This window comes from Telopea speciosissima, chromosome 2 (genome assembly GCF_018873765.1).
Source record: "Telopea speciosissima isolate NSW1024214 ecotype Mountain lineage chromosome 2, Tspe_v1, whole genome shotgun sequence".
Lineage (NCBI taxonomy): Eukaryota > Viridiplantae > Streptophyta > Magnoliopsida > Proteales > Proteaceae > Telopea > Telopea speciosissima.
The window spans coordinates 27,852,148-27,878,797 of NC_057917.1; the positions used below are offsets into that span (position 1 = coordinate 27,852,148).

Below are 26,650 nucleotides of genomic sequence, written 5' to 3' on the forward strand. Positions count from 1 at the left end.
GAGACAAGGAGGGAAACCCAAATCGTTGAGAGAACTCACCTTGCACCGAGGGATAGAGAGTTGATAATGCCCTTTGAAGCCTTGGAGAGTTAGGTGTTTCCCTTGCAGCACTTGTGGAGCCCTCCCTCAAGCTAAATTGGGGTTTTGGAATGAAAAGAAATGATGGCCGTAGGGCCCTCTTATAAAAAAAATTCAATCGCGAAAAACGATTGAAGTATAGTATAAATCCCAAAAAATGGTAGGAGCAACTACCGTTTCTCAGCAAATCCATGGGTGCCAAACGGTAGGAAGAAATGGTATTTACAGTAAAATAAAGCATCTACCGGTTCTTAGCAAATCCATGTACCGTTTCTTCTCGGTTAAAATCGGTAGGAACAGTAATACACTGCACCTACCGTATCCTATCCAAAGTAAAGTCCCACCAAATTAATGGGACTTTGGTTATTGTTCATGGCAAACGTAATAACCCCATCCTTGTTTCCCAACCCACTACACTGTGAGACCCAGTCTTACAATATTCCAACCCCATCCTTCCCGTCAAACAAATGACCCCTTAAAGTTTTTCTTTGACTAATCAAGTTTTTGTCAAGATGGGAATTTCAGATAACTAAAAATAGGTTACAACTAGATGACAACTAGACACACCCCTTAGGGCAAAGTTTTTCTTCACTAAGCCGTGAAAATTCACCAACCTATCCTAGGATTCACAAATCCAAATAAGGTTTTAATGCAAGTCCGAAAATACCCTTTTGATACAATCCCTTTTGCACCATCCTTCAGCCCGTGGCTTAAGTTAAACTCGGTTCCTTTAGGACAAAGTTTTCCTTCACCAGTGTAGGTTCACCAACCCATCCCTTTAACTTTAGTATTACCTCACATAGACACAAAATAATTAAGGAAAACCAAAGGAAAAAGTGAGGTCCACCAATTTGATTTTGAAACAGATGCTTTGGGCCCGAACCAAATCAAACTGAACCATGGCACCAATCATCATCCATACAAAGAAGAAAAAAAGAAAATATTTTTCTTTTGCATCATTTTTTGGTTACAATAGGTATAGAATCAAGTGACTATCTCACTCAACCTTTCTCCATTGGGGAAACCTATTTTTATCGATTTCACATAACTTTACACAATTTACACCTTACAAGCTGGGTCACTTGTGAGGCTTCTAAACAAGACTGTATCAGCAATAACTGGTTCGTTGTCACCATTCCTATGCCAACTCCATAATGCATAACTTTCATTCCTCACTTGAAATTCACCATGTCCGAAACTTGCCTCTCTAAACACTGATATTTTGGGTTGGGGATCGATATACCTGTCAAATGTGTACACAGACATGCATTAATTAACAGAACAATAATCACTGTCCTGTCTTTTCTTTTCAAGAAAATTAAAGGAAAAAGTGAGATCAACTAACTTATTAGCAAGGCCTTCGCGATTACCACCATCACCAATTGTGATATGCACCGGACCACAAGCATTAACTTGACCTTTATAAACACGAGTCTGGGCATTTGAACAATCAATCAATCAATCAATCAGCAATTGGATAAGGAAATGTGAATTAAATTAATTGAGGATTCAATTTGATGAGCTTTTCATGTAGAGCTATGAGATACATTATGGCAGCATGGGCTGAGATAGACAGGTTAGAGCCCATATTGCCATTGCCCATTACGGTGTGTACTAGCCTGGGTCTTTGGTGTTTGTTTGGTGGCCCGCTCCTCCACCTTTTATTTCTATTGTTAGTCCTTGTTTGCAAGTCTGATGGTCATAGTCAGGGAAATGGCAAATAAGCCAACCCCGACATCCTTTCTCTTAAAGAGTCTAAGTTATTTCTATAGGTGTGTTTAGAACTTGACACCTTCATCTAAACGTCTTCTCTTATTCCCAGAAGCATTTAAAAAGGATCTCCATTAAATGATTTTTAACTTGTTGAAAACTCTTTTTTAAGAAAATCCAACCCTTACCTACCCTCAAGGTCAGGCCAGATTGATCCTGAGTGGCTCAGATCATGGGGAGGAGGAAAGGAGATGCATCGACTAGATGGGGGGATGGGAGAAAATTATCGATTTTACATAAAATAATATTATAATAAAATATATTGTATCATTTATTATTTCTTATATAATATATTATATAACAAAAATGTGTGTGAAGTTTAAAGTTTATAATATATATTATATAGTTTATCTTAAAACAGGGTTGGGTTAGGCCACGTCAGGCTTAGCCCGAGGCCTCAACCCTGGCCCAATCCAACCCCGCCTCCGATGTAGAAATTTCCTACCCTGACCCATCCTCAGGGCCAAGAATCTCAGCCCAGGCTCTATTCAGACTCGAACCGGGCTAGGCTGGGTTCGGCCGACAAGGCCAAACTAGCAGCCCTACATGAAATCTTAATCCTAAAAATAGTTAAGGAAAGTAACTTACAAAGCGTTCATAGGCATGGACGTGGCCAGCAAAAACAACGTCAACACGAGCACCGTAAAGCAATCCTTCCATGGCTGCTCTCATGCCGTTGGATTCGTATTCGCCTTGGTGAGCCGTATTGGTATTATACCAGGGGGCGTGAATGATCGCCACGAGCCATGGCGTTCTCTTTCTGTCTACCTTGGCCAAGTCAGCTTGGAGCCACTTGTACTGAGGTGTCCCCACTTCAAAGGTAGTGTAAGATCCCAACATAAGAACGTGGACCCCAGCAACCTCAAATGAATAGTAGAGATTGGAGTCCGACCCACTCTCCTCGTACGGCATATACCACCTTGCATTGTAGGCAGTGAAAGAATGTGTGTGGATGATAGGGATCTTCTCTACCTCATGATTCCCTTGCGTTACCATCCAAGGCCGTTGGGAAGCGAGTGGCTCGACCAGTCGGCCGAACGAGTCCCAACGCGGCTGGTACACGTCAGCATAAGATAAATCCCCCGGCAACAGCAACATATCGTAGTTTGAACCGGCAATGTGGTCCAGGGTTGATTGTGTCCATTCCGTCTGTCCTAGATCACCTGCAAAAAACAAAAAATTTCCATTTATTAGGATTCAGTTATGTCATACTTGGGCCGGACTAATCCGGTCCAGTTAAGGTTTGGTTGGATGTGTTTTGAACCAGTTACCAAACGTACCTACGATAACAAATTTAATGGGGAATTGGGCCGGTGGGGTTTTGAAGGTGAGCTCACGATCACCACCATTATTTAAGCCACAACGATAGAAATAAGTTGTATCGGGCTTCAGGGGACCGATGACTACATCATGTATTTCTCCAGATTCGTATACCACATACTCATATGAATTCGTAGTTCCGTTTGCATTCCACGTATACACTCCGGATGATGTTCCGTAATGTACGGTGGCTGGAGTCCCAGAATCTTCTGTGATCCACGATATTCTCATCTTGTCTAAACCAACCAATGATATATGCACCTGTAACAAAAGCAATAAGGGTCACAAGCATCTTATCATCGGAAAGGGATTGCTCTATTTATCAAAATCCAATCATAATGATTAGTAATTTAACAAACCAAACCCCCTCAAAAAACAAAATTATAATGATTAGTAGGAAAAAAATCTCTCTAATTCCCTAATCATGGATTAAAATCCTCCACATGTTGAGCACTCTATCCTAAACTCCACTTTTGGGAATTGGAGAGGATTTTAATCTATGATTAGTAGATTCATGCATTCTTTGTTAAAATACGCAATGTCTATCAAATACCACTATAAATCCAATGGTTAGAATTACCAAACCACTTTTCATCTGATAGACTAAGTTATCCAATGGTTATTCTTTGTGTGATGCATGCTTTTCATTTGTTACTTTTAGAGTGAAAGTTGAAAAGTATAAATTGAAAGCAATAATGTTGTATAACATAAATTGACAAATTGTTTTCGAATACATATGTGAAATGATAATATTTACCCTTATTGAAAAAAATTACATATTATATTAGAAAGGTAGAAAAGTAAAATTACAATTTATTTGACTCCCTGAAAGGCGTCAATAAGAAAATCCAAAAATATAAATTACTTAAATACTATACTTTGGGAAAATCTTATGTAATATGATTTATGTTTATGGGATAATATCTATCACACAACCATGTTAGCATAAGCCCATTCTATGTTGCGCCATTTTGAATCCCACGGAAGGAAAAAAGGCTGATCTTAACAAACGAATACCAATAACCAACAAATGAGTATTTTACCCCGTGGATTAGTCATATTGACCTTTGATGCGGAAACCAATCATTTGTTAAGATTTTATCCTTTATTTTCAATAGGTGAAGCAAAGTTATAAAATTAATTTTCAACCAATTTTTAAACCTTCATACTTCAAATTTAAATAGGAAAATGAGCACCAATTACACAGCTGTATGACAACTCTTTAGAAACACATTGATAAATTCATTGAAAAAGGAGGTCAAGGAAGCAATAAGTCATGTTTTAGATATGGAAAATAGATCCCTGCCAGGTCATGTGGCGCCTACGCCAAAATGTAGAGGGAGTGAAATGATAGACCCGCCCCTGTGAAATATGAAAAAACCCACCACTCTCTCATTGGCCCCTGTGTTGATGCAAGGTCTATGTATCTTGATAGCAATCCCCAACCCTTTAGATATATATGCTGAGTTTCAAACTATACTTTTTATTTTATTTTGATAGGTAGGCCCCAAAGAGATTTGAACTCATGACCTCTTAATTATGAGGTGTTGGTCTTTGCCAACTAAGCTACCCCCTTGGGGTTCAAACTATACTTTTAAATCACCTTCTGAAACGAACGAAATTTCGTTGTTACACTAGTAGCAAGAATGTTCCTGCTACACGGCTGGGAGCCAAGGAAATAGAATCTTAAGGGGTATTTTACAAAATACTAAAACCTAGGAGGGTATTTATGAATCCAAAGGAGAAGTGAATTATTCCATTTACTTGGCTGCTAACCTTGTAGCAGGAACATTCTTGCTATAACTGTAGCAGCAAAATTTTTTCCTTCTGAAACTGTTCCTAGAAAAATTCTATGTTAACTCAAAACACTTTTGTATAATTTATAAAGTGATATTATATCTCTTGATGTTGTACTTTTCCTACACAAAAGCAAACATACATACATAGATAGGGGAAAACTCTCCTAGGTGGATTCATGTGATAAACACCTCCAAACCTATTTCATTCTACGCAAGTTTCAGCCTCAAAAAGGTTAAGGCTGTCTTTATAATGAATATTCTAAGCAATTATTCTGAAAATGTCAGTAAATTTAATTCTTATGAAACAATATACTTGTGATTTACAAAATCCATCTATGAAATAAGATTTTTGGGCTAATATTTGACATGTGAATAAGGTAACTTAGGGTCTAGTAATCCAAAAAAATTCAGCCCCATCTGACCTACTACATAGTAGAATCAATGGTGCAGTTCATAGAAATCTCGAGGTCCCTTGCTCAAGTGTGAAGCATCAATGCCAGCAGACAGGCAAAAACAATGCAAGAAAAAAAAAAACGAGGACTGTAAAAGCAGCATATGAATGATCACACATGAGAATGAAGATGGATTATTAAGTTGGGCAAGAGATTGTTGCTTGGTTATGAAGTCCCTACACTAGTGCAGGGGCTAATAAGACTGCATATGGGCATCAATACTGATGGAATTTTTTATTTCAAGAGGGGTTGGATGGTAATTTTATACGCTCATGTGTCTAGACGCAGGGACTAGGCGACCAAACAACATTCTTTTTTTCTACACAAGGCAGAGATGCAAACGAATAATTAAAAGTCCAAATTAGATATGTATCCCAATCCATCCGAATCTGTTTAGAGGTATCTGTATTTGATCCAAGAATATTCTGATCGGATCACATCCGATTCGTATCTGAGCCGAATCCGATCCATTTACATCCCTACCCAAAATCCGTGTGAAAGAAATAGATTTGAAGCTAATTTGTGCCTTGAGAACTAGGATAAGACACACACTCTCACTCTCTCACTCTCTCACTCTCTCACTCTCTCAAAAGGGAGAATGACACGAGTAGCGACACCCGGAGATGCCTCTTTGAGTGCGTGGTGGGGCTCCTTTCAGAACTGATCCATTCCGGACTCGTTTCATTTTAATCTTATTGTGGATTTTTCTGTAGAATCGTAAAACACAATGTGTGTGAAAGAAGAGAAATGGTAAAATTTTAAAGGCGGTGCTCTTCGGACCTAATCTCTCACAGGTCAGAACTCAGAAGTGATCAGAACAACAGAATTCAGGCCCCATTTAGAGCTGGACCAGAATAAATGCTGACCTAACCCCCGGTGTAGGTCACACCCCGTTGATAGCCTTGCTCCTTCCTGTCAATATTTTTTCTTTAATATTTTATTATCTGTGTTGCAGAGTAGGCTGTACGGAAACACATAAGAATGGGAACCTCTTGAGTGGCAGAGAACATTCTTCCTTTTATTTTATTGTATGTTATCCTCAAATCTAATAGTTTCAGCCTTTTTTTTCCTCAAAAAAAAAATCTAGATATGGCGTTTAACCCAAAATCAATTGAAAAAGAGAGAAGCATAAAGGAATGTTACGGATCTAAGAAAGTAGATCGGCGTGGAATAGGGTAGTACGTACCTGTTGGGGTGAAGACTTATCAATCTGTTGAGAGGGATGAAGGGAGAGGGTTTGACGAGCCGGAGGGCGATTGTAAGAAAGAACGCCGCGATAATATCCGGCGAAGGTCAACCAGAAAACAAGAGCAACGAAGAAAACTCTAATAGCCATGGCCGTAGAGCACCAACCGGAGACGACGACGAAGACGACGTTACGGAAGTAGCCGTAGCGATCACTCGTAGGCGTATTACTATTCCTGCAGTAGAAAGGGAGCATCCAACGTGGTGTCACTACTACACCATCAACAAACCTCATAAGCCTAAAACCTTATTAGCCCTTCTTCTTCTATAGAGTTTGGAAGATGAACAAGACACGCCATATATTCCTCCTCCTCATCAATTAATTTCTCATTTCGAAATCTTGTATTTATTGTTTTTCCAAATTTTGACAAATCTCGTGGATGTAGCCTTAATACATGCGTACATCTATCTCTACATGAGACACGAGGTACGCCGACTCGGATATTCAGAGGTATCTCTCGATTCTTTTTTTTTCTTTTAAATAAGTATCTCTCTATTGACAGTTCGTTCACACACAAAAACTTTGACGGTTGGAGTTGGAATCCCCAACCGTCAATTCAACAGGACAACACCACTGTTGACCCCTTATTTTCGGTCATCAATACGATTGTAAATCGTTTCTAGAGAATTATTCAAATTTTAAATTTGAATAGAAGCAATTGTTGTTGATATGAACCACCCTAAGTATCAATCAGGTTGCTTATAAAAGAGGAAGTCCAACATCAAATGAGGGATCTACACACATCAAATCAAATAAGTCTTTATATTTATCTTTTTCTTTTTCATAGTTGTAAATGGTTTTTATTCTTTTTCTTAAAAGACCCTGTTGGGATTACTCTCCAACAGTACTATCAAATGCAATGATGCATCATTTCAAGTCAAATTGAAGATCTCTATAGTCCTTCAATGGCAAGATGTGAGCATCTCAAAAGAGGTGTCATTGGCTACTAGCAGTTAGTAATTTGGTGTTGTTAGCACGTACACTTTTAAGACTTGTATGACACTCTAGTGCCAGCATCAAATTGAGGCTTGGACCCGACAATCGGGTGTTGTTAGCACACTTTACAATGGAGATTTTGGTGCCGGCATCACATTGAAGTGTCGACGGTGCGTTAATGGAGGGTTTGTAAACATTTTACCATAGATGTGTCTGAAGAGAAAATTAATTTGATTTCTTTTTTTCTCTTCTTAGCATTGCAATCTTTGCATTTGTTTTGAAAAGTCCTTGGATTACCAAAGCACTGGTAGAACCCACTCTTTAATTCAATTGGTTTTGTGGCATCTTCAACTCATGCCGTCGATGCCAAATTTATTAGAAACATTTTTGGCATACTCGGTGGGGCACTAGTCAGAATTGAATCTTATTGCCAAGAAGAAGAAATGCCGATGAAGAGAATCCAATCCCGAATCAGGTATACGGTGCTCAACTAGGGGCAAATCTTTTTGTAAATGAGCACCGAGAAGCCGTAACCCATCGTCAAGGGGCACAGTTTATGTACCAGCCTTGCTACTGGTGTTTTGGATGGCCGACGGTCTCTTTTGGGAATTGGAGAGGATTTTAATCTATGATTAGTAGATTCATGCATTCTTTGTTAAAATATGCAATGTCTATCAAATACCACTATATATCCAATGGTTAGAATTACCAAACCACTTTCCATTTGGTAGAATAAGTTATCCAATGGTATTCTTTGTCTGATGCATGCTTTTCATTTGTTACTTTTAGAGTGAAAGTTGAAAAGTATAAATTCAAAGCAATAACGTTGTATAACATAAAATGATGAATTGTTATCAAATACACATGTGAAATGACAATATTTACTCTCATTGAAAAAAAATTGCATATTATATCAGAAGGGTAAAAAAGTAAAATTATAATTTATTTGACTTCCTGAAAGACGTCAATAAGAAAATCCAAAAATATAAATTACTTAATTACTATATTTTGGGAACATCTTATGTAATATGATTTATGTTTATGGGATAATATCTATCACACAACCACGTTAGCTTAAGCCCATTCATTTTTGGACCATTTTGAGTCCCATGGAAGGAAAAAAAAGGCTGATCTCAACAAAGGAATACCAATAACCAACAAATGAGTATTTTACCCTGTGGATTAGTCATATTGAACTTTGATGCGGAAACCAATAATGTGATCAGATTTTATCCTTTATTTTCAATAGGTGAAGCAAAATTTTAATTAAAATTAATTTTCAACCAATTTTTAAACCTTAATACTTCAAATATAAATAGGAAAATGAACACCAATTACACAGTCAATTTTTAAACTTCCATCATCCGGTTCAGCCACAGATGAGCCTGCAAAAATCGAGTTAGCACAAGAGAGCTGGTGTGACTTCGACCAAGGACTCTCTGATGCTTAAGTTAGGTCTCCAAAGCAACAACGATTCAACTTAGTGAAAAGTGAGTTGAGCATTTGAGCTCCATACTTGAGTATTTATAGAATCAGAATAGGACAACAGATCGAGAAGAGTTCTCATATGGCAAGGGTCTTACTTTTGGTAGGAGTTTGTCTAGCTGAGTCGTATTTGGATGTGGACTCTTTACTTGGTAAGAGTCCTTATCCGAGCGTGATACGATTGCATCTTTGGATGGCAATTTGATCTGGTTGAGTGGGCGTATCCCACAAATGTCGGGGCATCTGACGTGGCTTGGTGATCCATATTACTTGAGCTTGGCTCGAGGCTTCTACTCAGTGGTCGGCTCTTGAGTGGTCGGTTCTAGCAACTTGACTAGGCGGTCAGCCATGGAGATCTCAATAGCCGAACCGAGGACGCGTGTTTCGACCGGTGGGCCACAGATGGAGATATCGGTTTTGTCATCCGACCATGAGAGGCTCGGCCACATTGTTGATAATGAGGACTCGGCCATACTACCGACCATAGGGGACTCGGCCATGTGCCGACCCTAGAGGGCTTGGCCATGTTATCGGCCACGTTGCTGTCCTCATGGGGCTCGGCCATGTTGCCAACCCTGGATGGCTCGGCCATGTTATCGGCCATGGAGGACTTGAGCTTGTTATGGCTTCTATTTTTTACCTGGCCAAATCGGTTCGGCTCGGCCTCGAACAGGCCACACGTCACCTGCTTATTGGCCGTCATTTTGGTTGCTCATCACGATACATGCCAAATATTTGCTGACGCAACTATACAATTTCCAATCATGATGACCGACAGCCTGTCTAGTCCCCACTTTCCCATAAGCCGGCTTGATAGAAAAAGCCCAGCATTAACCCGCCTATTGTCGATGACGGCGATGGTGGTGAGCCTATTGCAGGTGATGGAATCCTTGAATAAGACCGGCTTAACCTCACACGCCTCCAATCTCTGGGATCCAGAGTTGAACATCAAGTCGACAAATTGGAGCTTTGACTTACCTTCCATAGCCTCCTGGACAATACTGTTTCTAGGTGATGTGGTCGAAGGTGGTCTATGGGCTCACCTCCTAGAGCTTGAGCACCATCTTCCTAAAGGACTCGAAAGAGCAGGTCTTCTCCGAGGTAGACGGGTGAGAGTACGAAAGAAGCACTCCCCGGGGTCTGTAAAGCAGCCGAGCAGTGATCAGAGGAAGTAGCTAGGAGACAAGCAAATGGTCGATGTCGCCGTAAAGTGAGCTCAGCTCGTTGAGCATCCACATCAAGTGTTGAATGTGACCGGTGCTCATGTCCATGAGCAAGAGAACTGCGAAACGGCGTGACTTAGAAGATCGAAAGTGAAGACGACAAAGGTGATGCAGATCTTCTAGACAAGCTAGCCATTGATGGAGCCAAAGCTGAGGATCGTAGAGACGGTGGCCATAAGGGGGAGAAAGAGAGCGGAATCAGACTGGATGAAGATTTGAGATGAGTTAAGTGGAAGGAGAAGGAAAGAAAGGGAAAGGGGGAAAGATGGAAGCACGCCACTGGGGCAGAAGAGAATACGCCACTATGGCAGAGAAGCTTAACTCCATAGAGGTGGAGAGGTTACATCTTGAATTGGCGACCATGAAAGGGGAGACGACAGAGCTGAGGTTGAAGTTGCAAAGCGATGAACTTAGGGTTTCCAAAGGGCTATTAAAGTTCTTTTGTACTAAGTCTTTTGATTCGGTTAATATGGATTGCATGCACGGTCCAAGTAATAGGAATTGACGAATGGGTCAGCCTAAGCCAATTCCGATTTAGCAGGTCTGGGAATTGGCCGGAATTGGTCAGAATCTTTAAAAAAATACACTGGATTGGTCGATTTGGATATATTGGAATCTAGATTGAACTCGGCCATTCCACTCTCTCAATTCCTTGAACAATGATAGTATTGGAATCCAAATTGAACTAATGTAGGCTCCATACAACTAAGGAATGAACTTTTTCCCATAATATATTTTTGGAAAAAAGAACACTGCTCGACAACACCTTTCTTATGCTCTCAGATGGGGCAATGAAATGACCACTCCTCCCCTCCCCTTCCTTTGGATATCTATGCACGTGCTCCCATTGGCTCTTGCGATGGCACAAGGGCCACACAGCCTACAACAAACTTGTTCAGAAATTTTAGGATTTCACTGTTGAGCCAAGATTGAGAAGCCAACCATGAGAAAGGGAGAGCACATAAAGGGTGTTTAAGTAATAGGCAAGAGATCATTATCTGGTTGCGTAGCACCTGCACTAGAAGGAGGCCAATGAGAGCACGCACAAGGGCATCATCATGGATGGGATTTTTGATTTCACAGGGGTGGGGTGGTAATTTCCCACACTCTTGTGTCTGGGCATATGGACCATCTGACCAGGCAACGTTCTTTCTCCCTTTAATAATTTAAAATCCATCAACAGAACAACCATTATTCTGTGATTGCACCCAATCTTGTTTCAATGGTGGATGTAGTGGGAATTAGGGAACTCAATCGATCAAGCCTGGCCTACTTGTTTAGGTAATTAGGCTTCATAGGCTAGGGCATGAACATGTTTTAATTCGATCGATCGGGGCAGTTAACGGTCCATAATTGAGCTCAAGGTAGTCAGACTATATTGGAGTTTTAAACAGCCTAATTGACAATTTGGGACAATTTGGGTTTTAAATGGTACTTACACGGACCATAATTAAACAAGTTATAATCAAGTTAAATGGGCTTAAACAAGCTAATCAGGCTATAGATGGTCGATGGTCGGTCCTGATTGGGTTACTGTCAGGCCACTACCTTGCACTCGGAACATCCGGCAAACATGTTTAAGAATCTATCGAGCTGATTTTGAGCTTCAACCAATCGGTTCAGCTCAAGCCAACCAATGGGGATCAACTTTTGACACCCCTACTAGGAATAAGATACTAAACCTGACTTTTCTATGCCTTAGCTAATACACTCCTTCTACCACCCCCCCCCCCCCCCCCCCCAAAAAAAAAAAAAAGAAGCTAATACACTCCTCACCCTAAATAAAAAAAAGCTAATACACTCCTTGACACAGGAAATATAATTACAATTAGGGGGCCTTGCACTAGTGCAGAGGCAATGAGAGTGCGCAGGGTTATCAACATGGATGAGATTTTTTATTATACGAGGGTGAGAAGATAATATTGTGTGCTCTTATGTCTAAGCATAGGATCCATTCCACCATATAATATTCTTTTTTAATTACAATTATAATCTTTTGGGAAAAAGAATGCTAACCGCTTGCGTGGTCCCTACACCTAGGCATAAGAGTGTGCAAAAAGACCATTTAGCCCTCAATGAAATAAAAAATTCTATCAAAACTAATGTTTTTGTGCATACTCTCATTGGCCCCCACGTGGTACAGGGACTACATGACTGGTTAGTGTTCTCTTGCTTAATTACTTCTAAAGTGATAAAAAATTTCAAACTCCCCTCAATTAGTTGGTTGATGTGGATAAGAATGAGAATGACCGGCTACAAGACCACAACCCAAATATAACTTTTCATTTTTGGCTTTTATTAAAAAAGGAAATCTTGGCTTTCTTTCTTCCATTCAGGTTTGACCCTCCTATCCAATAATCCAGATTGGGATAAAAACCAGGCAGGTAAACAGAATTTAAAGCAGGAAATTGAGAAAATTCTAATTCTTAGTTATTCTTGACCGGACCCCGCCAACCTCTACCCAACTCTCCAGTTTGGTTTGGCTAAGCTCTTACTCCATCTGTAAATAAAGTAAGCATGCCTTTTTAGAAAAAAAAGTTTGAGAAAATATTATAATTTAACAATTAATAATAAAATTTTCATAAACAAGAAAAAAAAAAATTATTGTACGTAATTTGACTTTCACCTTGCAAAATTATTCACATGTTCTCGAGATGTGTCTGGGTTTTCTATTGCCGAGCTGCCCCTATTACCGTGTACATCTCATACATAACGAAATGTGAAAAGACTGCCCTAACCCTGCCCGAGCGGGGTAAGGCGGTCTTTACTGCCTTGCATGTTTGGCAGGGCTTGTCTCTAGAAATCGACTCGTGGGAATGGACTGTGAGAGAGACAGAGGGTAGGTGATTCACGCATCAAGAATCTGAATTCTCAAGTAAAGGTTGTAAGCTGTCTTAATCAGTAATTTGCTTCTTCGTATCGTTCATGTAATGAGTGAGACCTGTGTTCCTTCCATCTACCATGTCATTTCAAATATCTCAGAATTCAAAGTGCTTGAGTTTCTCTTCCGTGACAACGTAAAACGTTTTTATCAAAAAAAAGTGACAATGTAAAACGTAATAGTTGTCGAACTAGGGTTGGACACTTGCATTGGGAAGCTTTGACTAAATTGGCCACAATTTTAACTCTGGCCGATGTAAGAAGGTATTGGTGAGTCTCCATATTCGCACTTCTATATGCGTAATCCTACTTTAATGTTGTAACCCTAGTTTTCCTATTATCAACCATATAGTTAGTTACCAATTTTATCTAAGACTTATCCTTGTAAAAGTCTATTACCTTTTTTTCACTGAAGATCATTTGCATTAAAGAACAAAAAAATTAAAATACAAAGAAAAAAAAACTCCAGAAAACAAAAAAAGACAACTGCAATCTAACCAAGAATGCCCTTCACACCTTTGGCAATGTCATCGATGATAGGGACTAACAGGTTACTAAAAAAGAAAGCTATCGAGAAAAGAAACGGAATCTCGATCTTCGTTAAGCATAAAAAACAAGCTCTTCCTGAATAGAGGGAGGCAATGAAAAATTAGTGGATGAGTCCATTAGTCTAGCTGCTGATCTAGCTAAGAAGTCTGCCATTGGGTTAGCCTCTCTGAAGTAGTGAGACACCTTCCATTCAATGGTCAAAAGTAGGGGTGTCAATCGATCGGTTCGGTCAATTTTTCGGTTTCGATGTGGCTTTTAGGGAAACCGAGACCAAACCAATAAGGACTTTTTGGTTTCGGCTCGGTTTGGTTTCGTGTCGGTTTCGGTTTATGATAACGGATTGATAGCGGTTTGGATTCGATTCGGTACCAGGTTTTTTAAAATGGGTTGGGTTCGGTTTGTGCCTATTTTATTCTCTTTTCAACTACATTAAATATTTCATTAGCCCCACACTTAAAAAGGAGATCAATGGAAGAAGCACTGTTACAAATCAATTTCCCTATTTTCATAGCCTCATATTCATTGATTAGTAACAATTCCCCTTACAACCATAAATTTGCTCACTAATATTGAAAACAATTCAATTAATCATAACCTTATACTCAATGAATTTTTTTTGTTTCATTCAGTTTGGTTTTCAGTTTGTTACCGTTTGGTCCGGTGCGATTCGGTTTTCAATCGGTCCCATCATACCCCAACCCAAAACCAAACCAATAAGGCTCGGTTCAGTTTGGTCCGGGTTTTTTTCGATTGGTTTCGATCGATCTTAACGGTTCGGGCTAGGTTTTGACACCCTTAGTCGAAAGATAAGAAAGAAGCCTAAACTAGTTTTGCTTTACAAACCAAGGAGTTAACCTCTTGGAAACGAGAATTAAGACTAAAGCAGACTCACACTTGTTGTGGCCGAAAATCCTCCTGGTGACATGTACGACATGCAAAGGGGAAAAAGACCAAGAAGAGGCCCGAAGCGGACTCCCGGGGGGGACTCTTCGATGCCAAAGTTAGTCCGATACACAGATGATTTGTTAGAGAGGGGTACGGAGAGAACAGTAAGTCAGTAAAATTCATAATGTCGTACTTGGGTCCCCCTCTTCTCTTTTTATATCTGGAGCAGTTATCGAGGTGGTTGACAGCCTCCCAGTCTCCCACCTTTTGACATGTACAATAGTAGGGTTGGTTGTTTGCCTCAATGTGGGGGAACGTCCCTTAGTGGGAAACATGATTCCCTCTTATGTGCCGTTTGAGGGAACGACTCTTTGGCTCTGGCTCTAAGTGGTTGTTTGTTCCTCAAGCTAGACCCTATTACAAGTGTCGCACGATCCGCCTCGTTGACCACCGGCTAGGATTCTGCCACGTGCTGACCGCTTGTTGGTCGAATATTTTTGGGTGTATCACCCATTCCGCAAGGCATCATAGGGGCTCCGGGGAGTGAACTTCTTTCCCCCTTTTCTTTTGGGGGGCCGGGCAGATCTGCTTGGCTGGTTCTACTTGGTTGGCAACTTGGCTGTGCTAATCTGTGCAGCTGAGTGCCTAGCTGGGTAGGTCTACGCAGCAGGGCCAGTTTGGTTGGGCGCTTGGCCGTGCGGTTCTGTGCGGCTAGGTGCTTGTCTAGATAGGCCTGCGTGGTGGGGTTTGTTCGATTGGACGCCTGGTTGTGCGGGTCAGCTCGGCTGGGTGCCTGGCTAGGCAGGTCTGCACTGAGGGGCTGCTTGGTTGGATGCTTGGCTGGGCAGGCCTACACGGCGGAGCCTGCACAGTTGGGCGTCTGGCCGTGCGAGGTCTACGGGTTCTGCACATGGGATCTTGTTGCGTGCTTGGTGGAGTGCTGAGCTGCACACGGCGGGGCTACTCGATTGGGCACCTAGTCGTGCGGGTTTGCAGTGGGTGCTTGGTTGGCGGCATGTGCGGTGGGGCCTATTCCGTTGGGTTCCTGGTCGTCCGGGTTTGTGCGACTGGGTGCCTTGTTGGGCAGGCTTACGTGGTGGGGCTGCTCGATTGGGAGCCTGGCCGATGACCTAAGTGCGGTGTTCTGCCCGATTGTAGGCGGGGCACTGCCACGGTGACTTACGCAGTGCTATACCTGGTTGTAGGCGAAGCGTCGCTGCGGTGTATTGCACGCGGTGCTTTGTTCGGCTGTAGGCGGGGCACCGCCTTGGTGACCTGCACGCGGTGTTCCGCCCAGTTGTAGGAGGGAGGTTACTGCCGTGTCCTGTGCGTAGTGCTTTGCTTGGCTGTTGGAGGGGTGTTGCGCCACCTAGTTCTCTGGTTTGGTGTGGTTGATCCTTTGGCGTTAATTTGGGAAGTGATTTCCACATAGGGGTGGTTTAGGGATGTTAATCTCATTCCTAGCATTAATTTGAGAAACTAAATGCTTCACAAGAATGTGTGAGGTTCCATGTTAGCCCTACCTAGGGAACCCAACCGAGGTGACTTTTGGCCTCCTTACTTTCTTACAAATAGGTGAGGGCTCTCCTCACTCTTCATTCTTGAGAAAAAAAGTCTTTGGTGTTTTGCTTTCTTCTCTTCTCCTTTCTGTTATGCTCTGCTCAAGTGTTCGCGGGAGGCTTTGGGCGTTCTAATTTATTCGGCTCAGGTGCCCAGTAAGTGGTCTTCCCTTATTTATTTTATGGCTTCTGGTAGTTTTGTTTCCTTGGTCGCCGAGGTCCCCTTAGAGGATTCAAGTACCCATTCTAACCTTGAGCAGTCACAATCAGATTCGTCTGACGAGTCGAGTTTGGTGTCTGCACTGTCTCCTGTTCTCCCTATGGTCGAGGAGGATGAGGAGGAGAATTTTACCGAGTCTTGTGCTACGGCTGCAGCCCTTGCGGATCCCATTCTTGAGGTTGCGGCCAGGGATGTCCCTTCTTTTGTCAAGGAGGCAGACCTGGTTGGGATTAGGGACTTGTATGGTATTCCAGATTTTGTCACAATTAGGGCGGCCAGTGATGGGGAAAGGGCATGTTTTAGGAACTGGGATAAGATGTGCTTTTACTTAGATTATTTCAAAGCTAGTCTCCTCATGCCCTTCCATGCCTTCTTCACCTTATTCTTCCGCTTCTACAAGTTAGCTCCTGCCCAATTTGCTTCGAATGATTGGCATCTGGTAATTGCCTTCTTCTATTCTTCTCTCGGCACAAGAGGAGGGTAAACATGAACTTGTTCATCCATTGTTTTACCGTGTAAAGACTCCCCACGGGTGATGGTTGGTATTACTTCTGTCAACAAGATGGGATAAAAATTCTTGACAAGCTTAAGTCATCTATCCATGGATGAAAGAATCGATTTTTCTTCGTGAAGTCTGAGCCCAGAGGGTCTTTCCACACTGTTGTTTTCACGACAGACCAATTATGGTAGAATAAAATTTGAATAGTTGAAGCTCACAACCTATTCACTCCTAATGTCTTGATGCTATGCAAGGGCCGATCCTAATCAAATGAATTGTATATAAATTGTAGATCAAGCGACCAACCAAATCTTGAGCTTGGATAAAAGCAGAGTAGCATGTAATTGTAAACAGTAAGGATGTCAAAACCAAACCAAAATTCTTTAACCAAACTAAATTGAATAGTTAAAATCGGAAATAGTAAACCGTTTAATAAATGGTTCAATTTCAAAGTGAAACATTTATTAAACGGTTCTGTTCCTGGGCGGCTCTCACTTTGGTGGTGACGGTAGGTAGCCCTTTCCAATGGGCTCTACTCTGCCCCAAGGTTTCTGTCTAACAACAGGTAATCCTTTTTGTGACTTGGACCTGTGATGTGATGCCTGGCTCTGATACCAAATGCTAGGTACTTGGCCGATACGCAAAAAGCTCCAGAGCTAATGAAATGCGTTAAATCACGCCCTTTAACCTATCTCATACTAGTTTGGTCCAATCTATTGCCTATACACTAGATCGAGCCCCATTAAGCACAATTAATAAGGTAGTATTTTTAATATGCAGTTAATGTCTTTAATATGTTTTCTTTAGAATTTCATTCCCATGTTGTCCCAATAAGATGATGTTTTCAAAAAAGTGAGATCCACTAATTGACTTCTAAAATTACTCTTAGGGGCCATTTGTTTGACAAGACCTTGGGTGAGATGGGAGAATTTGGGTGGGAAAGTGCTGATGTGGCACTTTAAAATCTTGCCCCAACCATTTTTTGATGAAAGTGTAATCACACAAACCACATACCAATCCCAAAAGGTTAACCGACTTTTAGGACCGTGGAATGACAGATATACACAACACAGATCACACTCACATACCCGATGTGGGACTAAACCCATACAACCCTTCTTTTTTTTTATGAAAGTGTAATCACACAAACCACGTGCACACCAATCCCACTCCAACCTTGTTTGGTTAACCTAAGGTGTTGAACTTATAAAAGCTCAGCAACAATATTAAATGCTTTGTCTGCTGACATGGTAGTTGAAAATCCCACTCCTATCCTATCCAAAGTCCCACCAATACCAATACCAATACCAATACCAATTTGTTGGGACTTTGATTAATGTTCATGGCAAAAGTAAAAATCCCACCTTTGTTCCCCAAGCCACTACACTATGAGATTCAATCCTACAATATTCCCACTCGATCTACCCTATCAAACAAACGGCCTCTTAAAGATTTTGTTTGACCAATCATAGTTTTGTCAAGATTGGCATTTAAGGTAACTAAAAATAGGTTACAACTGGATGACAAGTTCACAACTAGACACCATTTAGGACAAAGTTTTCCTTCACTATGCACTATGCAATGAAAGTTCACCAACCTATCTTAGGGTTCACAAATCCCTATAGGGGGTTTTAATGTAAGTCCCAAAATACCCTTCTGATACATACCCTCTGGCACCTTCCTTCAGCCCGTGGCGAATTAACTCCCATTCACTGCAGCTTAAGTAAAACTCGGTCCCTTTAGTACAAAGTTTTCCTTCACTAGTGTAGGTAGGTTCACCAACCCATCCCTTTATCCTTAGTATCACCTCACAAAGACACATTAATTAAGGAAAACCCAAGGAAAAAGTCATGAAGTCCACCAATTTGATTTTGCAACAGATGCTTTGGGCCTGAACCAAATCAAACTGAACCATGGCACCGGATCATCATCAATACAAAGAGGAAAGGAAGAAAATAATTTTCTTTTGCATCATTTTTGTTTATAATAGGTAATAGAATCAAGTGACTATCTTTCCCTTTCTCCTCTGGGGAAACCCTATTTTTACCGACTTCACAAACCATTACACAATTTACAGCTTACAAGTTGGGTCATTTGTGAGGCTTCTCAACAAGACTGAATCAGCAATAACTGGTTCGTCGTCATCATTCCGATGCCAACTCCATAATGCATAACTTTCATTCATCACCTGAAATTCACCATGTCCGAAACTTGCCTCTCTAAACACTGATATTTTGGGTTGAGGATCGATATACCTGTCAAATGTGCACACAGACATGCATTAATTAAGAGAACAAATAATCACTGCTTCAAAAAACACCAAAGGAAGAAGTGGGATCGACTTACTTTTTAGCAAGGCCTTCGCGATTACCACCATCACCAATTGTGATATGAACCGGACCACAAGCGTTAGTTTGACCTTTATAAACACGAGTCTGGGCATTTGAACAATCAAATAATAAATCATCAATTGGATAAGGAAATGTGAATTAATTGAGGTTTCAATTTGATGAGCTTTTCATGTATATCTATGAGATATATAAGGGCAACATGGGCTGAGATAGGCAGGTTAGAGCCCACATTACCATAGCCCATCAGGGTGTCTACTAGCCTGGGTCTTTGGTATTTGTTTGCAAATAAGCCAATCCCAACATCCTTTTTCTTGAAGGGAGTGTCTTAATGATACTTCTATAGGTGTGTTCCGAACTTGACACTTTCATCTAATTGCTCTTTGTCTTATTCCTAGAAGCATTTGATGTAGCTTTTTCAATGAGGGTAAAAGTGTTTCATTTCACAAAAGATCTGCATTAAATGATTTTCAACTTTTTGAAAACTCTTTTCTAAGAAGGGCATGAAATTAGGGCTCCAACAGAATCGGGTTGGGCTGAGCTTTTTAAAACCCTAGGCCAACCCTGAGTCCCCTTAGTTGGGCCCAGGCCCTGCCCGAACCTGACTCAGGGCCTGAAAAATCCATCCCTGACCTACCCTCAGGGTTGGGCTAGACTGAACTTGATTGGCCCTGATCATAGGGAGGGGGAAGGGAGATCCATGGGCTAGGGAGAATATTATCAATTTTACATAAAATACCATTATAATAAAATATATTATATCATTTATTATCTTCATATTTAATACTTTATACAACAAAATGTGTGTGACATAGAGTTATATATATATTTTATAGTTTATCTTAAAACAGGATCAGGTCGGGCTTAGCCCGAGGCCTCAACCTTGGCCTGATCCGATCCTGACTGGATGTAAGAAATTTCTAGCTTTGACCCGTCCTCTGTGCCAAGAATCTAAGCCCATGCCCTGAGTGGATTCAGGCTGACAGGCCAAACTTGCAGGCCTACATGAAATCTTAATCCTAAAACAATTAAGGAGAGGAACTTACAAAGCGTTCATAGGCATGGACGTGGCCGGCGAAAACAACGTCAACACGAGCACCGTAAAGCAATCCTTCCATGGCTGCCCTCATGCCGTAGGATTGGTATTCGTCTTGGTGAGCAGCATTGGAATTATACCAGGGGGCGTGAACGAGTGCCACGAGCCATGGCGTTCTCTTTCTGTCTACCTTGGCCAAGTCAGCTTGGAGCCACTTGTACTGAGGTGTCCCAACTTCAAAGCCAGTGTAAGATCCCAACATAAGTACGTGAACCCCAACAACCTCAAATGAATAGTAGAGATTGGAGTCCGACCCACTCTCCTCGTACGGCATATACCACCTTGCATTGTAGGAGGTAAAAGAATGTGTGTGGATAGCAGGGATCTTCTCCACCTCATGGTTCCCTTCCGTTACCATCCAAGGGCGTTGGGAAGCGAGTGGCTCGACCAGTCGGCCGAACGAGTCCCAACGCGGCTGGTACATGTCAGCATAAGATAAATCCCCCGGCAACAGCAACATATCGTAGCTTGAACCGGCGATGTGATCAAGGGTTGATTGTGTCCATTCCGTCTGTCCTAGATCACCTATAAAAAAACAAAAAAATTCCCTTAAGATTCAGTTGTGATTTACTTGGGCCGGACTAATCCGATCCAATTAGGGTTGGATTGGATGAATTTTGAACCGTTTACCAAACGTACCCAAACGTACCTACGATAGCAAATTTGATGGGGAATTGAGCCGGTGGTGTTTTGAAGGTGAACTCACGATCACCAACATTATTTAATCCACAACGGTAGAAATAAGTTGTATCGGGCTTCAGGGGACCGATGACTACATTATGTATTTCTCCAGATTCATACAGCACATACTCGTACGTATTCGTAGTTCCATTAGCATTCCACGTATAAACTCCGGATGATGTTCCATACTTTACGGTTGCTGGAGTCCCAGAATCTTCTGTTATCCACGATATTCTCATCATGTCTGAACCAACCAATGATATATGCACCTGTAACACAAGCAATAAGGTCAGACATCTTATCATGGGACCCCCCCCCCCCCCCAACTCCCAAAAAAATAAAAATCATAATGATTAGTAGGAAAAAAAATACTCTTCAATTCCCTAAAGGTGCAACACTTATAATTCGGGGGGTGAAAGTTCGACACATAGAAGATGTTAAATCCAACGGTACTGAGTTCGAAAAGAAAGAAAAAAAAAATGAGTCAATTGAACTCAACACTGTTGGATTTAACATCTTCCACATGTCAAGCTCTCAGTCTCGAACTGAACCGCACTATATTTCTAGGGAATTAGAGAAGATTTCAATCCATGATTAGTAGAGTCACGCATTCTTTGTTAAAAATACGTAACATGTGTTATATTTCCAAAGGAAAAAGATATACTAAGACCTCTAGGAGAATTAAATTATGGTAAAGAGTAATTTTCTTTCTTTTCGGAAGTATATTTCTCTACCAAATACCATTATATTTCCAATGGTGAGAATGATCAAACCACTTAATTCCATGTGATAGAATAAATTATACATGTGGGAAACGTAGTGTGTACCGATGTTTTTTCATTTGTTCCTTTTTGAGTGAAGGTTGATAAGTATAAATTGAAAGTAGTCGTACGACATAAAGTTGACAAATTGTATAGTGACTTTAGTTTTCCATTTCTTATTAATGATAAGTTACCTTCACAAATAGGAAAGAAGAAACTTAATCTACCAAAGTAATAAAAATGCAACAATGAAGCAAGATAACAGGCCAAAGCACATAAAAATTATTGTGACGATAGTAGTATAAAAAACAAGGGAAAAAGTTCTCTGTCCGAGAGTGCTGGTGTAGAGTGTGGCCTACACCAGCACTCCCATGAGTCTATCTCTCTCCTCCCCATGTGAAAAGACACTTCTGCCCCCATGTTTTAAGGAGGAGAGAGATAGACACATGGGAGTGTTGGCGTAGGCCACACTCCCTTACAGAAAGCTGCTTTCCAAAAAACAAATAGGGAGTGACTAAATGACACCTCTACAGATATATTTATAATTTGACACTTTTTAATTGCCCTTTGTCTTATTCCAAAAATTTTTTTAAGTTAAGGATATAAAAGGGTTTTCAAAAAAAATTTGAAAGTGACATCATTGTGTCATTATAAAAAATTTGTTATTGTCATACACATTTTTCGAGTACATATGTAAAATGACAATATTTATCCTCATTGAAAAAAAATTGTATATTATACTAGAAGGCCAAAAAAGTAAAATTACAATTTATTTGACTCCGTGAAAGGTGTCTATGAAAAACTACAAAAACATAAATTACTTAATTACTATATTTTGGGAACATCTTTATATAATATGATGTTGTTTATGGGATAATATAGCTCATTCGATCTTACACCATTTTGAGTCGCATGAAAGGAAAGAAGGCTGATCTCAACAAACAAATATGAAATACCAATAACCAACAAATGGGTATTTTACATTTTTACCCCGTGATTAGTCATATTGAACTTTGATGTGGAAACCAATCATGTGTTAAGATTTTATCCTTTATTTTCAATAGGTGAAGCAAAATTATAAAATTAATTTTCAATCAATTTTTTAACCATCACACTTCAAAATTAAATAGGAAAATGAACACCAATTACACAGCTATATGACAATTCTTTAGAGAAAAAGGAGGTCAAGGAAGCAATAAGTCATGTTTTAGATATGGAAAATAGATCCCTCCCAGGTCATGTGGCACCTACGCCAAAACGTATAGGGGGTGGGTGTATCATTATTCATATAAAAAAAATTGTACATTTAATAAGGGCCACCAAGAGATGATTGAAATCTATCATAACATGAGACAAAAACAAACATATATAGGTGGATGGAGGCAGTTTTCCTTCACTCCCTTGACCGCGGGGTTTGGATGGCGGGTAGAGGGTATATCAGGGACAGTGGGAGGTTATTATCGACTTCATACTATAGGGGAAGCAGAGCATAACTCTTAATGTTGTACTTCTCCTACACGAAAGCAAACACACAGAGATAGGGGAAAACTCGGCTAAATGGATTCATGTGATAAACAACTCCAAACCTATTTCATTCTATGCAAGTTTCAGCCTCAAAAAGGTTAAGGCTGTCTTTATAATGAATATTCTAAGCAATTATTCTGAAAATGTCATTAAATTTAATTCTTTTGAAACAGTATTCTAGTGACTTACAAAAACCATCTATGCAATAAGATTCTTGCGCTAAAATTTGACATGTGAATGAGGTAACTTAGGGTCTAATAATCCAAAAAAATTCAGCCCCATCTGACCTACTACATAGTAGGATCAATGGTGCAGTTCAAGAAACCTCGAGGTCCCTTGCTCAAGTGTGAAGCATCAATGCCAACACACGGGCCAAAAACAATGCAAGAAAAAAAAATCCAGGGCCGTACAAACAGTATATGAATGATCATACATGAGAAGATGGATTATTAAATTGGGCAAGAGATTGCTGGTTGGTTGTGCAGCCCCTACACCAGTGCAGGGACCAATGAGAATGTGTACAAGGGCATCAATTCTAATGGAAATTTTTATTTCAAGAGGGGCTAGACGGTAATTTCGTGCATTCTTGTGTCTGGATGCAGGAACTACGCGACCAAGCAACATTCTTTTTCCCTATTGAATTTTAGGTTGAATTTGACATGATCAATCTCGATCATCCCCTGGATACCCAATTGTTAAAATTACCGCGTTAACATCCCATGTGTCACAAATAAGGTCTTCACTTCAAGACACTAGACAGATCGATCTTAAGAAGATCTGTAATCCAAAGGTACTAAGAAAATGATCGTAAATTCACATTGGTATGAAATTTCAATTACTTCTAAGTGAAAGAACTCCATTTCGAATTTAAGGACCACCCACACACAATGCAACTTTTATTTTTCTCTTAATTAATTTTATTTTCCTATCTATTTAAATTTCAATGAGAGGTGTGTGCCAAACTGTTTGTTAACCCTAGCAAAACCTAGGAATCTAAGATACCAATCTGGTCAATTTGGATCCTCTACTACCGAGCTGGCTGGTAGGACCGTGCTGCAAAGACACGGTAAGGCACGCAATGACCGCCTTACCCTTGCTCGAAAGCCTTACTCGAGTGGGGGTAAGACGGTCATTGCGCACCTCGCCGTGTCTTGTCAGGACGGTCCTGCCAGTCAACTCGGCAGTAGAGGGTCTGGATCTTAATCTGGTCGGGTAAGGCAGAAAACCTTCAATTTGGATCCTCTACTGCCGAGCTGCTTGGCAAGACCGTGTTGCCAAGACACGGTGAGGCGCACAATGACCGCCTTACCTCCACTCAGGCAAAGTGCTTGAGAAATAGTAAGGCAGTCATTGCGCACCTCTCCGTGTCTTGGCAGCATGGTCTTATCGGGCCACTCAACAATAGAGGATCTGGATTAAAAAATCTTTCGCTAATAAAGCATTTGGATAAATTATTTTAATGATAGATCACAATTAAAAAAACAAAAAAGAAAAACATTCTCTGCATTTGGGGTTCAGCTGTGCTAGTAACATGGGATGAGTTAAATGCTGAATGACTGAAATGACCACCCATCCCACCCAACCCCAATTTGTCTGGGCGTGGTACGCTGCAATGCAGAGGACATTACCCCTTGAACAAATAACTTATTGAAAACAGTCCATTTCAATACAACATCTTTAACTAAGAAAACCTAGTACACCAATGGAAAACTGGCTATTGCAAAAATCAGCTTCGAAAACATAAAAACCAACCCAAAACCCGTGTGAAAAGGAATAGATTTAGGAAAGCTAATGTGAGCCTTGAGAACTGAGAACACACACACACACACACACACACACACTCTCTCTCTCTCAAAAAGGGAAACACATGCACTAGGACACGAGTAGCGAGAACCAGAGATGCCTCTTTGACTACGTCGTGGGGTTTGATACACTCAAAAATAGCTAGCCAAACTCAAAAATAGCTAGCCAAACAAGCGATCGATATGTAGTAGAATCTTATCAAGTAACCCATTAGAAGGACAATGCGACATATGTCACGAAACTTGTCTTAGGGGGCAAGCAACCAATTCAGGACACGACTTGAAGAGCAATTAAAATCAACAGCGCATACAAGAAGATTCTATTTCCTATTAGGGAACATCCCCTCATTAAGGGGAATAACCAACTCCACTCCGCCACGCATCAAATCCCCTTTTCCCCTCCCCCCCCCCCCCCCCCCCCCCCCCCCCCCCCCCCCCCCCCCCCCCCCCCCCCGCCCCCCCCCCCCCCCCGCCCCCCCCCCCCCCCCCCCCCCCCCCCCCCCCCCCTCCCCCCCCCCCCCCCCCCCCCCCGCCCCCCCCCCCCCCCCCCCCCCCCCCCCCCCCCCCCCCCCCCCCCCCCCCCCCCCGCCCCCCCCCCCCCCCCCCCCCCCCCCCCCCCCCCCCCCCCCCCCCCCCCCCCCCCCCCCCCCCCCCCCCCCCCCCCCCCCCCCCCCCCCCCCCCCCCCCCCCCCCCCCCCCCCCCCCCCCCCCCCCCCCCCCCCCCCCCCCCCCCCCCCCCCCCCCCCCCCCCCCCCCCCCCCCCCCCCCCCCCCCCCCCCCCCCCCCCCCCCCCCCCCCCCCCCTCCACTCCGTCACTGTGCAGCATAGTGACCGCCTTACTCCCGTTTAGACAAGCGTTTGAACAAACATAAGGCAATCATTACACTGCGTCTTATTTGAGCGCGGCTCAGGGTAGCGGCCAGCGCTCACTGGTCAGAAGTGTCAGAAGTGATCAGATCAACAGATTTCAATACTTTCCCCAGTTACAGCTGGACGGGAATAAATGCTGGCCTGAACCCCAGTGTCTGTCACACCCCCTTGGCAAGTTTATAGCCATATGATGAAACTCCCGTGTTTATTGCTTCTACCTTTCAACATTTTTTCTTTAATTTAATTTTATTCTATGTTCTCAAATCTCATAGTTTCACTTCTTTCCACAAAAATCAAGAGATGGATTTTAACCCAAAATCAAGTTAAAAAAGAGAGACGCATAAAGGAATGTTACCGATCTAAGAAAGTAGACAGGGCGTACGTGGATTAGGGTAGTAACGTACCTGTTGCGGTGAAGACTGGTCAATCTGTTGAGAGGGATGAATGGAGAGGGTTTGTCGAGCCGGAGGGCGATTGTAAGATAGAACGACGCGATAATATCCGGCGAAGGTCAACCAGAAAACCATAACCACAAAGAAAGCTCTAATAGCCATAGCCGTAGAGCACCAACCGGAGACGACGATGAAGACGACGTTACGAAAGTAGCCGTAGCGATCACTCGTAGGCGTATTACTACTCTTGCGGAAGAAAGGGGGCATCCAACGTG

The 26,650-nt window shown here is 41.7% G+C and overlaps 2 protein-coding genes across 2 annotated transcripts; both read right to left on the reverse strand.

Moving 5' to 3' along the window:
- Positions 1 to 1,101: 1,101 nt before the first annotated feature.
- LOC122649910 (probable purple acid phosphatase 20) lies at positions 1,102 to 26,650 on the reverse strand. Its single transcript, XM_043843170.1, has 6 exons — positions 26,618 to 26,650; positions 6,606 to 6,793; positions 3,129 to 3,429; positions 2,437 to 3,011; positions 1,424 to 1,512; positions 1,102 to 1,321 (listed from the first exon to the last, which is right to left on the reverse strand). Exons 1-6 carry the CDS (start codon positions 26,640 to 26,642, stop codon positions 1,138 to 1,140), a joined length of 1,362 nt encoding a protein of 453 aa, XP_043699105.1. The 5' UTR covers positions 26,643 to 26,650; the 3' UTR covers positions 1,102 to 1,137.
- Positions 4,223 to 26,560, reverse strand: LOC122649911 (probable purple acid phosphatase 20). The gene is made up of 7 exons (XM_043843171.1): positions 26,388 to 26,560; positions 20,995 to 21,295; positions 20,296 to 20,870; positions 19,248 to 19,336; positions 18,958 to 19,156; positions 10,089 to 10,093; positions 4,223 to 4,233 (listed from the first exon to the last, which is right to left on the reverse strand). The coding sequence occupies exons 1-5, from the start codon at positions 26,535 to 26,537 to the stop codon at positions 18,973 to 18,975; spliced, it is 1,299 nt and encodes a 432-aa protein (XP_043699106.1). The 5' UTR covers positions 26,538 to 26,560; the 3' UTR covers positions 4,223 to 4,233; positions 10,089 to 10,093; positions 18,958 to 18,972.

What these genes read in the sequence shown, in the direction of transcription:
- LOC122649911 (XM_043843171.1), bottom strand. Translation starts at nt 26,537, where the DNA reads ATGGCTATTAGAGCTTTCTTTGTGGTTATGGTTTTCTGGTTGACCTTC. An exon ending in CATCAAATTTGCTATCGTAG is followed by an intron (nt 20,871 to 20,994) that starts GTACGTTTGGGT and finishes GTTTTTTTATAG; the next exon opens with GTGATCTAGGACAGACGGAA. An exon ending in TCCATGCCTATGAACGCTTT is followed by an intron (nt 19,337 to 20,295) that starts GTAAGTTCCTCT and finishes TCAAATGCCCAG; the next exon opens with ACTCGTGTTTATAAAGGTCA.
- LOC122649910 (XM_043843170.1), bottom strand. Translation starts at nt 26,642, where the DNA reads ATGCCCCCTTTCTTCCGCAAGAGTA. An exon ending in ATAAGTCTTCACCCCAACAG is followed by an intron (nt 3,430 to 6,605) that starts GTACGTACTACC and finishes CTTTTGTTACAG; the next exon opens with GTGCATATATCATTGGTTGG. An exon ending in CATTAAATTTGTTATCGTAG is followed by an intron (nt 3,012 to 3,128) that starts GTACGTTTGGTA and finishes TGTTTTTTGCAG; the next exon opens with GTGATCTAGGACAGACGGAA.